At 33.7% G+C, this 14,945-nt stretch overlaps 1 protein-coding gene across 1 annotated transcript; it reads left to right on the forward strand.

Annotated features, from left to right (window-relative positions):
* The first annotated feature begins 1,803 nt into the window (after window positions 1-1,803).
* Window positions 1,804-4,476, forward strand: LOC113750664 (60S ribosomal protein L9-like). Its single transcript, XM_027294617.1, has 6 exons — window positions 1,804-2,252; window positions 3,141-3,254; window positions 3,381-3,463; window positions 3,746-3,857; window positions 4,056-4,222; window positions 4,317-4,476. Exons 1-6 carry the CDS (start codon window positions 1,884-1,886, stop codon window positions 4,474-4,476), a joined length of 1,005 nt encoding a protein of 334 aa, XP_027150418.1. The 5' UTR covers window positions 1,804-1,883.
* The last annotated feature ends 10,469 nt before the right edge of the window (window positions 4,477-14,945 follow it).

Genomic DNA, 14,945 nt, shown 5'->3' on the forward strand with positions numbered 1-14,945 from the left:
AGAAAACATTCTCTAGTGTTTTCATTTTGGTACTTTTTGCTATACTAGGCCAGGCAAAATTAAAAAGACCCAAGATTTCTTGTGTTCCGTATTCATTGTATAGAACCATTTTACAAAGGACAGAGATCAAAGCTTTTTAGCGTTTCCTTCACTTAGTCTAACGTTTTTATTTGATAAAGCTACCAATGGAGCACGACAAATGAATGATAAACATTTGTTTGAGAGCTTCTTTTTCACGTTTCTCTGGTTCCATTGGTAGAAGAAGAATCCACATTGACCCTTAGTTAGAATGAAAACAAAACGTGATTTTCTACATGTTAAGCTATGTCGAGTGGATGGACACGTCAAAATGAAGAAATCTGATGCTAATGAATTTTTCTTGGGCAAATTACATTTCATCCCCTCAATGGTTTAGTGTTTTTGTACATAACCTCCTATAGTTTTAAAACCTATACATAACCCCTTCATGGTTTGGATTAAAGTATCAAAATGGTGGAAATGATCATTTATAACAGAACCTTTCAAAATATCGAAATTATCCTTATTTAAAAATTAAAATGGTTGAAATGACTAAAATATATAAATATAATATACATGACGCATAACCCCGTATGATTTTATGTTTTATCATATAATCCCCTTATGATTTTTAAAATATACATATAACCCCCCTTTGGTTAATAAATAATTTTCAACTTTACATATGAGTATTTTTGACATTTTAGATGACTCCATTATGGATTGCAAATTATGTTATTTTGACACTTTAATTCAAACTATAAGGAGGTTATGTAAAACTTTTGAAACCATAGGAGGGTAATGTACAAAAAAACACTAAATCACAGGGGGATAAAGTGTAATTTGCCCATTTTTCTTTATTGGAAGTGATATTTCATGTTTCGATAAAGCAAATGTAAAGTAGGTTGGTTCTGCTTGTCTATATTTAGCCATAGCTACAAGACTTCAATAGCTTCTTCACGAACTTGTACAAGCAAAACATGTATTTTTTTTCCCCGTTCAAAAGACAGAGGAAAGAATAGATTTGTCACCAAAATGAGTTAGTTGGAAAAAGTAACCAAATTCTACTTAGTAGTGGTTGCAATCAAATGACACTTTTCGATATATAAGGCAAATGGGATTAATGCCTTTCAACCAATTAATTCAAAAGACACGTTTTAATTCTTTTACAGTTGCAGCAGAAAAGCGAGTCTTCTCATTTCTCTTGGCTGGACAGCATTAATCATTTCTCTTCCCCCAATGCACAAAATCCAGAATTATATATGTCAAATGTACAAAATTAGGAACTTGGATACTTCGGATTTGGATTTGCTTATTCTAGATTTACTGAATCTAAAACTCATAAGGAACTTGTGGGATTATCTTAACGTCATGGTATGAAAAGAAAACTGCCAAGTTGATCCTTTTGGTTCGATTATGCACACATTTCGGGTAAAAAGCATCCAGAATTTTGCGACATCATGGCTCAAAACAAATACAAACGGGGTTTGGCTTTATTCAAGAAGAAAGACACACTACAACAAAAATGGCCTTTCCTGACATGTTTATAAGGACACTTGCTGGTTTGTGCCATTATAGCACTCCTATCATGACACTTATTATCAACTCAATAATATATACCCTAATTTTTTTTTATTTTATCAGATATAAAAATAATAATGTGCCTTTAGACTACTTAACATGACACTTGAGAAAATGTGAGGTGTACCAAAAAAAAAGAAAGACACAAAACGGCATCGTTTGATTTTGGCGGGCCAAAACACCCTTTTCAACTTCATGGATTTGTAAGGGTTTTTTGGCTGCCAATCTTTTGCACTTCTCCGAAAAAGAAGAAGAGGCGGAATTACTGTGAGCGATGGTCCAAGATGAAGACAATTCTAGCATTGGAGACTATGGATATTCCTGGCGGTGTTAAGATTAAGATGAAAGCCAAGCAGATCGAGGTGGAGGGACCACGCAGGAAGCTTACTCGCAACTTCAAGCATCTCAACCTCGACTTCCAACTCATCACCGATGAGGCCACCGGAAAGAGGAAGCTCAAGGTCGACACTTGGTTCGGCTCCTGCAAGACCACTGCCGCAATTCGAACTGCCCTCAGCCACGCCCTCATCACCGGCGTTACCAAGGGCTACTGCTACAAGATGAGATTCGTCTATGCACATTTCCCAATCAACGCCTCCATCACCAACTCCAACCGTTCTATTGAGATCCGCAACTTCCTTGGTGAGAAGAAGGTATCTACTATTCTACTAGCATGATGAATATTTGGGTCTTTTCTTATCTCTTTAGATTTGTTATTTCTGATTTCTTTTACATTTTCACACATGTGAATTTTGTTGATTCGATTAGAATTTCTTGATACTGTAAGAGGACTTAGACTTGTGCGGAGGAGCTCTTCCTTTTTCCCTCTGGTTTGAGTGTGTATTTGAGCAGAGTTTATGGGCCAGACTACCAGTGCTTTGTGTCTGTTCATTTCTAGGCTTATTGTTAGATGCTTTTGACCCTTCAATTTGAGAATTAAGCCAACTAAGGCCAGAATGATCCCCAACTTGGGCATTTCGTGGTTGGGTTGTGTGAGGTTGCTCGATAATTCATCTGGGTTTGCTCGGTAATTGCTTATCTGGTTTGCTTACCTGTTGATTACATTGTCAATTTTAGTATCCTGTTTGGTTGTTATGTGATTGTACTGCGTTTGGAATCATTTTGTTTGTCTCACTGGTCATTGGAGATCCGTGGTAATAGTTTTAGTGCTAGTAATACTATATGCGTCTTTAATTCATAGAAATGGGTAGTAGATGCTATTGGCATTATGGTTTGACTTTAAATGAAGTAATTACTTTCCTTTGCCAAACATACTATATTTGGTTTTTTTTCTTTTTTTTCTGCCTTTTTCTTTCTTCGAGGATTTCTGCTGCAACATCTGTAGACCAGTGTTGTTGAGGCTAATTAATATTGACTGGGTCATGGTTGAACCTTTCTACTAGACCAATATTGTTAGACTATGAGAGGTATTATGGAATTGCTTCCATTGGGTTGCCCCCATTATGCATGTTGAGATTGCTTGAAATTTCTGATAGGGAACATTTTGTAATGTGTGATGTTTTCTGCATCGGGTGAGTAAGGTGGATATGCTTGAAGAAGTCACTGTTATCCGGTCTGAGAAGGTTAAGGATGAATTGGTGTTGGATAGCAATGACATTGAGCTTGTTTCCCGATCTGCTGCCCTGATAAACCAAGTAAGAGTCACTCTGTGCCATATTTATGACATTTGAATCTACAAGTTTTGTTCCTTGTCACTTGTCTTTAAAATGTAGTTCATCTGGCTGGATAGCTAATATACAACGTTTTCTTATTGTGGACAAAAATGCCATGTGAAGAACAAAGATATCCGGAAGTTCCTTGATGGTATCTATGTCAGTGAGAAAGGGCAAATAGCTGAGGAGGAGTGAGAGTTAGTGGCCTACATTTCTTGTTCGTTTGATTGATTCCCTTTTATCATATCAAGCTGCTTGTGAGGATTTCTTAGAGATGACTTCTATTTTGAACTTAAAATAGAAGTCATGTTTTTTGGAGTATATATGCTTGCTTTTAGTGGTCAACTTTAATGTTTTCTAATCTGTATTTAGAATGTATCACTGCTTGCAGTGTTTTCGACCACTTGCTTGACGATAGCCCATTGCCTGCTAACGAGGCTTCTTTATCAGTGCTTTATTGCAACCTTTTTCAGTACACACTCACTAAATGGAAAAGGATCTACAGGAGGTGGAAAGCTGAGTGGAAATGGTGAAGTAGAGAAGGGGCTGTTGACACTAATTTCCTCAGATGCTCCTGGACTTCAGGTGTTGTAACCTATATTTGGACTTTTTTTTTTATGATCTGTAGGTAGGTTGCAACAATATGTACTAATTTCCTGGATTCCTTTTTAACTGCTTATACATTTTTTCTACATTTCAACTAGATCATTTTTGGAATTGTAATGCTTCAACACTTTGTTTTCCTTGATTAATTATCCACCAGTTTTTTCCTATTATTTCCAGGTTTGTGACCCCAATGGCCGTTGGTACCTGGCTGATAGTGGCTTTGTTCCTGGGGACCTTTTACTTCTCACAGGCAAGGTTCTCAGCCATGCTACAGCTGGTCTGAGGCCTGCGGCTTCACATCGCTCTGCATTGGATATCCCTCCAGGAACTTTTAGTGGCGGAAGGTAGATATTGGTGCTTAAGTGTAATTTGATAGTTGCCCAAGAATGTCATAGGTTGAAGAAATTTCTCAACTGATTAGTACACTTTGCCCTGCAGGACATCCCTCGTCTTTAGGCTCATGCCACAAGGCAATGCAATACTTGATTTTTCACCAATTGCAGCAGCTGGTCATGTCATTCCTCAGAGTTATGTGCCAATCTCTGTAATCCAGTTTATGGATGCTATAATAGTACTTGTTATGTGCCAATCTCTGTAACCCAGTTTATGTGCCAATCTCTGTAACCCGGTTTCGATTAGCTATGTTAGTACTTGTTGCTGACTTTTAGTTCAATAAATGATATTTGAGCATTAGCTTTTGCTTTTAAATTACTACATGCATTCTGTTCTTTGGGATAATTTTACAAGTCCTTTGGGTATCTGATTGACAGAATGTATGGTAGGAAGCACAATCAGGTTGCTTCTTTATTTAAAAAAAAAAATTCCTAGCAGTTAAAAGTGTCAGCATATCTCAGCAGCTTCGACAATATTCAAACACTTACGATTGTCAAGAAAAGGAGTTTTTGTTGGCAGATGGGATGCTATAATAGCATCATTTTCTTGACACCTTTGATGCTTCGAGCCTATTCCCACATTGGAAGGGACGACACTCATCTCAGGTGTGAAGAAAGGTAAAGTGTCAGTTTAAATTATCTATACTGACACCTTTAAATGCCGTTAAAGGTCATTTTTGTTGTAGTGACATGCTGCAGCTGCTGGTTTTATTATCACCAAAATAGATGTGATTGATCAAGAATAGAGTGCAAAGTATCCAAAATTAAAAGTTGAGTGTGCAAAATGCCCAAAATTGAAGTTTGAGGTATAAAGTGAGAAAGTGATACAAGTTTAGGGGTGTAAAGTAGAGTTAGTTTATTTTGTACAAGTTTATTTTGTGATTTTGAAATCATTTTTGTACAAGTAGAGTTATTTTGTGAAATTGTCAAAAATCAGAAAATATTAGAAGTTTGTTTATCGCTACTCTTGAGATTTTTGATAATTTCACTAAGTTCCCTTGAGATTTCAAAAATTACACCTACCTCCCTTGCTTTATCATGATGAGTACAACATGAAATTAACAACAATTGACTAAGGCAAAATGATTATCCATTACCATGATATAAAATTAAGGTATTAACAATGAATTTGGAAAAGTAGCAAATGGAAGCCAAATGAGTTTCTACGTTAAAGTCAACTTTCAATGCCCAATTCCCAAGATTGGTACATCAAATGATTTTTAAGGATGTAAGAATTCTAATCTTATATTAATTAGGAAGGCAACTGCCACGCACACATGGAGTAGCTGCTCATGTAAGTTTTGAAACTACAAATTTACGTATTTTCGATCATCTATAGACGTAGAAATTTTGTCATATAATGATTCTTGAATATTGTTGGCTCATAAAAACCATGACATAGGAAAAAATAACAATAATTGAAAAAAAAAATGACATGAGAAACCTTCCGTAGTTAAGCACAGGATAATTCATATTATTTGTGATTTGCCTATTGAAAATACCAAACCATTGGCACATTAAACTGTTCATTGTAGGACCCTAAATAATCTTTATTAAACAGCGAATAATAAAGATTATTTAGGGTCCTACAATGAGCAGTTTTCACAACATCCTCTATGCATCTTCAATTACCAAAGAAAAAAAAATTCTTTATTAAACAGCTCTCACAACATCCTCTATATATCTATTTGATATATGTTAATCACGTAATGCTATTTAATATAAAAGTTGTACATATTTACACATGTAACCTCAGTTGCAGCATATTAGTAAACAAAACTATGTGGTTCCATTGATAATTTATAAATGATTTTTTTTTTATTGGGGGAGGGGGGTGGGGGAAGGATTCTAGACAAAGTTTTAAGTTAGCTTTTTAATATGAATTTTTCTAACAGGTGACTACTGGACATCCATTAGTATTTTTTTTTATAGAACATGAGTCAATATTATTAATCATCTAGTTGGAAATCGTTCAGCATGATTTACTTGACAAAGTAACCTATACTAATGGCAAAAAATACATTGAACATATCACAGATATATTTGATGTGAAAAATCATAAGATTTAACAGAGTTACAAAATATAAAAGATTACACTGTGAATCACAAATCATCAAATCTGATCAATTAAACGAACCACTCTATAGATATATGTACATGTCTATTCCCCCAGATCTGCTATCCAACTGGTTCAAGTTCAAAACTGATGTTGAGATTTAACGAGAAGACATAAGAAATTTTAAATCTAACATATAGATCTGAAGAAATTTTTAGATCTGAGAAAATAAATAACAAAAAAAAACTAAACAAAACTCTCACCAGAATAGTTTGGAAGAGAAGAAAACTCTTATTAGAATACCCTAGGAGAGACTTTATTAAATAAAAATAAGAACAAAAAAAATAGGAAGGGAGACCTTGACTTAAGACCAAGATCTCCCTCCTATAGAGAAAGAAGAGTAGATAGAAGAAAGAGAGGGAAGAGAGAAAGTTTAGGTGTTTTCAATAGCCATACTAAACATCCATTAGTATATTTAAATTATATCTAATATATTATGTGATTGCACATACTTATATTATTTGTACTTTCTGCATTTCGGCACTTTTCAAAATTAACTATGCTCTTGTTAAAAATAAGCACTTTTAATGAGTGCCAATGGAATATCCGATAGCCAAACCCTTTTAATATACATGCCATGAATATTAAGTGAAATTTAATGGGAAAACATCATTTATGCTCTTCTATTATCTGTTAGCAGAAAGTCTGAAAATTGTATTACTATATCAATCTCTTACGGTCAAATGTCACTTTAGAAATGAAAAGCAACGACTTTCTTATCACTACCAACTCAATGCCCTTTACGTCTTGAAAGACATCTTATCAAAAGTTAAGAGGTGTTAAACTATGATTAAATACTTCGATAGTTCGATTCACCACACACACCCTAGTCAAGTTGCTAGTCTCCTCCTAAAATTTATCATTACTTAACTGAGAGATTAGAGGACAAGATATTGGAGCTTTTTATTGGTGGAAAAGAAAGATCGATCATGCAGCAGAAGGCAATCAACCGGGAAAGAAAGCAGTATCACTATAATTTGTCCCACCATTTCTTTTTCTTTTGAAGGGTGTGGGGAATGAGTGACATCATGATTTTTCATGAGTTTCAACTTTATGGCATGAATTAATGGATTTTTTTAAATGGATATCCAAAATGTACTCGTTAACGCACTTAATTTATATCAAATTTGTCATATACACACACAATCAAATTAATTTCACTCGTTATGTTTATACACTTTTCTAAATAAATACTAACAATCTTATCAAAAAATTAATAACGGATAAAACTCTTAGCACCCTAGACACCGTCAAACTCAAAATTAATTTCAAGAAATTATTTAAAGAAAATATTCCTATTCACATTTCTTATCTCAAATACCTGCCAGCTACATTGCCATGCATGGTTTGACTTTTACACGTTGAAACTATTGCCCCAAGTCCTATTTTAACGTGTCAACTATCTGTGCCTTACAAGTAAATTCACAGTTTCAGTATATAGAGTTTGCCTCAAGTAAATACATGCAAAAGACTTCAATTCATCTATTTTATGAGTTGTATGAGATTATGTCATGAAATCAATTACAACATGCGACTTTTATTTTTATTTTTTTTTGTGCTTAACTATTAAATTCTAGACAATAAAATTTTTAAATCACATAAAGGCAATGAAAAGTTTTTATGACCTTAGTCAATCCTGACATGGATTATCTAACAGCAGTTGCACCTGCAGTTACTGAAAGCCTTAAGACAATTGCAACAGTATGAGTAAGAAGAAAAGTAAGCACTTATAGAGAGAGGGCACCAAAAGAAAACATTATTGGACAATTGATTGACAAAAAAAAAAGGATTGAAGATCCCTTATATAAGCCATGTGTCTCGTAGTTATCAACTGCGATAAGGTTTGAAACAGCCTGAAAGCACATTTTTCTTGACAGAGTTCAATTCTCTCTTAAAGATGTTCCCATAAAAGTTTATTCATCAATAGAAAAGAATAGTTTGATTGGTCCAAATCCAATATGGTTCTGAAGTGCAATCTTTTACGTCTAACTTTTCACTGTTTGTCACCACAATCAACATTGATTAGCTGAAACAGTCACAGAATTCTAGGATTTGATTGGTCTGAATTACTCCTTCCTTACCAAATTTGTTTGTCGCAATTCGAGATTCCAACTTTTTAAATATCTAGCTTTTTACAGTTTGTCAACACAATTATTAACTAAAACAGTCACAGAATTCTAGGATTTTTTTTTTTTTTTGTCGACACAGGGGTGTCCGGGTCAATCCTTACGGGACCCGACTAATCCCCTGCGGCCCGGACCCGGCACCCTAGCCCGGCTCAAGCACGATATGTGCACGGAGGAATCCAGCAAAGCAAAAACTCGAACTCGGGACCTAGTGGTCACCGGTTGGAGGTGCTACCGCTGGACCATTCACGCGGGGCACAGAATTCTAGGATTTGATTGATCCAAATTACTCCTTCACTATACCAAATTTATTTGTCGTAATTCTATTCCAACATTTTAAAGTAGTGTCTTGATTGTAACGTTAGTACTTGTATTTTTAGTTTTGTCCTCTAAAGTTCAAAATTCAAAATTCAAAATTGAATCTAGCATAAAACATAGGTTAAGGTAGAGATAACAGTTGAAAAAAAAAGATAAAAAATAACTTAGACTTTGATAAGAGACCGATAAGCGCTAGATATGTATATAACAATTAAACTCAATTCACAGTTCAGTTTTACATTTATAAATTTCTAAATACTCCACACGCAATTTTTCGCTAGTATACGGGTTGTGAGCAAGTATAGGGTATTAAGGATCGATTCCTCAAAGAAGACAGGCGACTACCGGCACTACTAAAATTTTTTATTATTTAAACTATCGACAAATTAACACAAATAAACTAAACTATAAATGGATAGATAAATGCAAATAAAAACTCCTTGGATAATGGAATCCCTACCTATTCATGTTAGTGCAGCTCGCTAACCAAATGAGTACCAAAATCTCGACTAAATTATGGTATAATTTACTAATATACGTGATACCCGCTTTCGCCGGTGTATCAATTATACCTATAATTAATTCATACATACTTTTGTGATCATAAAATCAACTACAAGTTTATTCACTTCTATGAAATTACATGGAACAAAACCACAAATATATACCTCTACTTTCGTGAGTGTACTCTCTAGATTTAACATTTTTATGAACTAGTATCAAATTTCAATTCTCATTGCAAATCTAACACCTTTAGATGATCATAATTAATGGCCAATTAATCATGATTATAAGAGCAAAAGTGTTAAATAACTCAATCAAGATAATAGTATCAATCAACCAAGAAATCAACACCAAACAATTATAGAAAGTTCAACCAAATATCCATGGCATGTACTTTAAAATAACATCACAAACACAAAATCCAAATCTTGCATTAACAAATTTGGAGTTTAATACAAAGATAAAGATATGGAAAGAAGAGAACCCTTGTTACTAGAACTTCTTGGACCTCTCATACTTCATCTCCCTTGACCTCCTTGTTGAGCCAATACAAATATGGATACACCATAACTTACTTACAATACTATACTAACCTACACTAAATCAAGAGAAAATAAAGAGAGTTACATTTGTTAAAGACTTGTGTCTTGTTTCAAAGGGCAAGAGTACACAACCCTTTGGTTGTTCTTCTTCTTTCTCCCAACTATCTCTCTTTTCTCAAGTTAACTTGAACTAACTGTTCTTAAACTAGAAGAACTATGTAGTATATCTTCTCGGTCTTCAAGAGCCAATGTCTCTCTTTTCAATAATGTGTTTCTTTGTTATTAAGGATCAATAATAGAAGCTCCTAGATCCTTCAAAAGTTGGTACAAAACGTTCTTTTGTGTCTTGTCCAAAATAAAGAAAGAAAGAGAAGCCATGCAAGTTGGCAACTTGCAGCCATCATGAATCTCTTTAACGAATCCCTGGAGTGATTCTCTTAGGGATTGTGGAGAGTATTTGTGAAATGACATTCTGGACATAAACCGCGGGAGAAACTGCGGGTGGTTTCCTTGAGGGTTTCTCTTCTCTTTTTTTTTTTTTTCTTTTCTTTTGCACTACTTCTTTTAGCATTTGTTGTGACTTCTCAAGCTTCTCATCCTTACTCATTTCACTTTCAATTAAACTTAATCATTTTGCCTACAAAAACAAAGAGGTTTTGCAAGTAGAATGATAAAAATCACAAGTAATTCATTTATCAATTCAAGGTGCAAATTAGTGACACAAAATGGATAATTTATACCAATTAATCTTGCAGATTGACTCAAAAACAATATGAAACACATTCAAAATGATCATAAAATTAGCACTTATCAGAGACAAATATTTTGGGACATTCTAAAATGAAAGGTTGATCCTTTTAATTAGATGGAGAGAGTAATATTTGAAGAATTGCTTATGGATCAAGTCAAAATTTTTTTTTATCCTTTCAAGTTAGTTTTTGGATCCATTCAACTGAAATATGTCAATTATGGTTATTATGTGATCAAATAAAAGTCACATGCGTGTCTAACAAAAGTTACAAAGAACTTGAATCAGGTTGCTTATGGATCAAATAAAAAAAAATTATGCTTTCGAGTTAGTTTTTCGATCCATTCAACCGAAATATGTCAATTATGGTTACTGTGTGATCAAATAAAAGACATATGCGTGTGTAACAAAAGTTACAAAGAACTTGTGCTATTGAACTTGAATCAGGTTTCTAGGGTAACTTACGTTTATTCAAAAAAAAAAATGTGAATCAGGTTTCTAGGTTTATTTTCTGTCTCCAGCAATATCTATCAGTCAGGTGCTTTGGATAGCATAATATGTAAGTGGAAAAGTTGAGTCACAATCCAGACTTTAAAACATTGTGCTTGTGTGTATGCCACATTTTATTTATGTTGTTTTCCCTAAAGTTTCCAGAATTCGTGCTGATACAGATGTCTTCAAGATTAGAATTCCCATTTTTCTCATCTATGAAGATCTTTTGGATCCTTATCATAAAAAAGAAAAAAGTGAAATAGAACCAGGCTTCCATCTTTAAGTGATCACCATATATTTAAGGGCAGAACTAGCTACTACTATTCCCTTCCGACTGTATTTACGAAACAAGATTACTAAAACCCTACCACTTTCTTTAAAAATGGATTGCTCGTCCTACTAAATTGTGGCTTATCTTAGTATGGAAGCCCATGACAATTTACTTTAAAAAGCCAGTCTTTCTTTTTTCCATTGATTTCGAGACAGCTCGCAGGCAATAGGGATCTTTGCAATCAACTTGATTTTGTTTTGTAGTTTTTGTTTCTATTTGAGCTAAAGCTTTTAAGCCTTTTCAAGATTCCAAGCGGATCCTTTTCACTTTTTTGACCCAAAATGGACTTAGATGGCTTTGTAAATCCTATATAATCACTCACTTTCTTCAGTCAAACGAGACATTAGCTGGACTAGTTTACTGCAAAAAAAAAAAAAAAGTAATTGAGAAGAGGATTATTTCACATCGAATTTCAAATTTGAATAAAAATTATATACTATAATTCAAATTTACTTGCACAAAAAGTATTTTTATATTATCGGTGTGAGAATAATTAACCTTTTTTTTCAAAGTAGAGAAAAAGACTTCTATGCATTGTGACATAATCATTGGAAAACTTTAGAATAATGCAGTAACGTATCAGTCAATAGAAAGAGAGGACTCTTGTTGGCTAATTGAGTACAGTGTTAAAGTGGTACATGAACAGTCTACTAGTGTTCGTTTTCAACAAATTTTCAACACATTTTAGAAAGAGTGAAAGAGAACAAAAGGTGTAGCTTTTGCCTTTTTTTGTTGCCAATCTGTTTTTTTTTCTAATTCACAACTTTTAAGGTGGTTTTTCTTTTCATCTTGTCATCTTCATAAGTAACAAAATATCTTCCACAGACCCTTCTTGATATATATATATATATATGTGTGTGTGTGTGTGTACGATTCTAGTAGAAAGGGGCGCACATTATATTTGTAGCAAGAAATTTAAGAGGAATTATTAGAAAAAGTTAACATTATCTATTAAACAATTGTCCACTACTTGAAACTAATGGGAAAGGATGCTGATAGTTTTGTCAATCTTAAATATTGATAGCAATACTATATATATATATATATATATATATATATATATATATATATTGCTTAACTTGGACTGTCTCAATCCACTACTCAATCAAACATGATAGAAAACCTTCGAAAAAGAAATCAAATTCTCTAGGACAACAGCTTTATTGTTGTTTTTTTTTTGGAATAATAAAAAGCTAAACAGATAAGATATTGAAGCAAAAAAAAAAAGAAAAAGAAATCAGTATACCTTTCCATATTCGAAACTACCATCAATTGGCAGCCTACAAGTGTTTACAAAAACACGTCACTTCTAGAAACTTCAATAATGTGGTATTCCAATAATTTGGCATAGGAAAGTTGGCCACTGACTGTAGATTACGTTCTTCTTGGGGTTTGCTAGCAATAACAAGATCCGACCCTTTTGCTGCTTTACGATTTTCTGATTCAATCTCTTGTTTTATGGCTTACCCTCTACCGTATATATAGTGCACAAATGTTCCATTCCATCCACTAATCAATTAAAGATGAAAGAAAAAGGTGCATTAATTGAGAATTCGTACCAGGAAAGACATGCAATAATCTTGGCCCCAGAATGCTCGGGTTATTAGTTTCTTTACTTGAAACATAGGTTCAGATATGATGATCTTGTGTACTGCATATGCTATTTTTGGTGAGATGGTGTTCGTTTTCAATGGTTTCCAGCTTTGGAAATATGTGAAGGAGTTCCACCTTCACAAAATGTTTAATCAAGATTAAAAAACAATAAGCTCCAAATCTCTCTTAAGTTAGCCAACATGGGATCTGCTGGTTCAACATCCAAATGTTCTAGCCCCGAGCCCCAGGCTTGTTCTTGCCCCTTTAGAAAGCCAAGAAGTCCGCCATCAACATCAAAGATCAAAACATAAATTTTTACATTAAGATCCACCACACAACTTACATACATTTGAGGTTAATTATTAATGGATGGAAAGAATCCTTTTCGCCAAATTGAAATCTGAATTAGTTCAAGTTCCTTGAGCACTTGGCGAAACTCGATAGAGTGAACTATGCAAGACTAAGAATAAATGGATCAACCATAATTAAATAATGTGTGACTAGATTGGTAGCTAACCCTCATTGATATATATATTTTTTTGGATGGTGGTCCAAAGTTTGAGTCAACTCGGTTCCGATCATTGTTATGGGTCAGGATGTGCCCCTTTGATTAAGGTTCTTATCATACATCCACAATGAAATTGACCTTTTGTGAGGAAATGATCTCGTCTTATCTTTTCCATAAGATCTTAATATATAGTTAATACCCTATTTTTTCTTTTCATTCTACAAATTTAGTAATCAAGTTGATTTTCCAACTTGCCTTACGTTTAATGTCAAGATCGATCAGGCAAGTAATGGTTGTCTTGGTCGACAACTAAAGACATAGAATGCGAGGTGGAATTGGAATCTCCATCACAATCTGAGATATCGACTGAGAAATCGACAAGGAGAACAGAGACACACACCAAGTTGATTATTTTTTCAGAACCTAGATTCATGGAATTATACGAATTCCAAAAAAAGCTGAACAGTGCCGAATCCAGAATTAGATATTAAACAAGTACGTAGAAATACTAAAAGATATGATGCTTATATCTACAATATTGCATATAGTCATTATGCATTTCTATTGCGAAACGAGTAATTAATAAGATGCACAAAACTGAGGACTTGTTAGGTAAACGAATATGGCAGGCTCATTAAAATACAAAAGTGATAAATGATCAAACAACATAATCGGTTAAGAACTAAAAAATAAGTTGTTGGTTTTTATCTTTTATTTTCTAATTTGAAGAACTCCTAAACAAAAGAAATACTGAAAACCAAAAAAAAAAAAAAGAAATCTAAATATTTTTTATTTTCGAAACCACCATCAATTAGCAGCCTCAAAGTGCTTCCAGAAACATGTCATATCAAGATAACTTCAATAATCAGATATTCCAACAATTTGGCATAGAAAAGGTTGCCACTGACAAGAATAGGGTTTCTTTTTTAGGTTTTTTCGGTGCTCTTGCAATAGAAAGATCCGATCCTTTGCTGCTTTACCATTTTATGCTTTCATCTCTTATTTTATGGTTTACGTTCGACTTTGTATAGCGTACAAATGTTCAAACATGAAAGAAAAGATGCATTTGACAATTCGTACTGGGAAAGACATGCAAACTCTTTTGGCCCCAGGAAGCTTGGATTATTTATTTGTTTCTTATTACTCGAACCATGAATTTTTTTTTTTTAAAAAAAAAAATTAACCATGATGAGCTATCAGATAGGCTATTTTTGAGATGGTGCTCGATTTTGATCTTAGTTTTAAACATTATATAAAATGCAAGCTCTTATTTTAATTTTGAAAGAGCTTGCATTTTATATAATGTTTAAAACTAAAATAAGAAAAAAAATAAGTTCATTGTCTCTTAATTAGTACCTATTAAACACCTATTAGACAAATTCTATGTCAATTAATCC

Source organism: Coffea eugenioides, chromosome 10 (genome assembly GCF_003713205.1).
Source record: "Coffea eugenioides isolate CCC68of chromosome 10, Ceug_1.0, whole genome shotgun sequence".
Taxonomy (NCBI): Eukaryota; Viridiplantae; Streptophyta; class Magnoliopsida; order Gentianales; family Rubiaceae; genus Coffea; species Coffea eugenioides.

What these genes read in the sequence shown, in the direction of transcription:
- LOC113750664 (XM_027294617.1), top strand. Translation starts at nt 1,884, where the DNA reads ATGAAGACAATTCTAGCATTGGAGACTATGGATATTCCTGGCGGTGTT. An exon ending in CAGATGCTCCTGGACTTCAG is followed by an intron (nt 3,858 to 4,055) that starts GTGTTGTAACCT and finishes TATTATTTCCAG; the next exon opens with GTTTGTGACCCCAATGGCCG. An exon ending in GGAACTTTTAGTGGCGGAAG is followed by an intron (nt 4,223 to 4,316) that starts GTAGATATTGGT and finishes TTTGCCCTGCAG; the next exon opens with GACATCCCTCGTCTTTAGGC.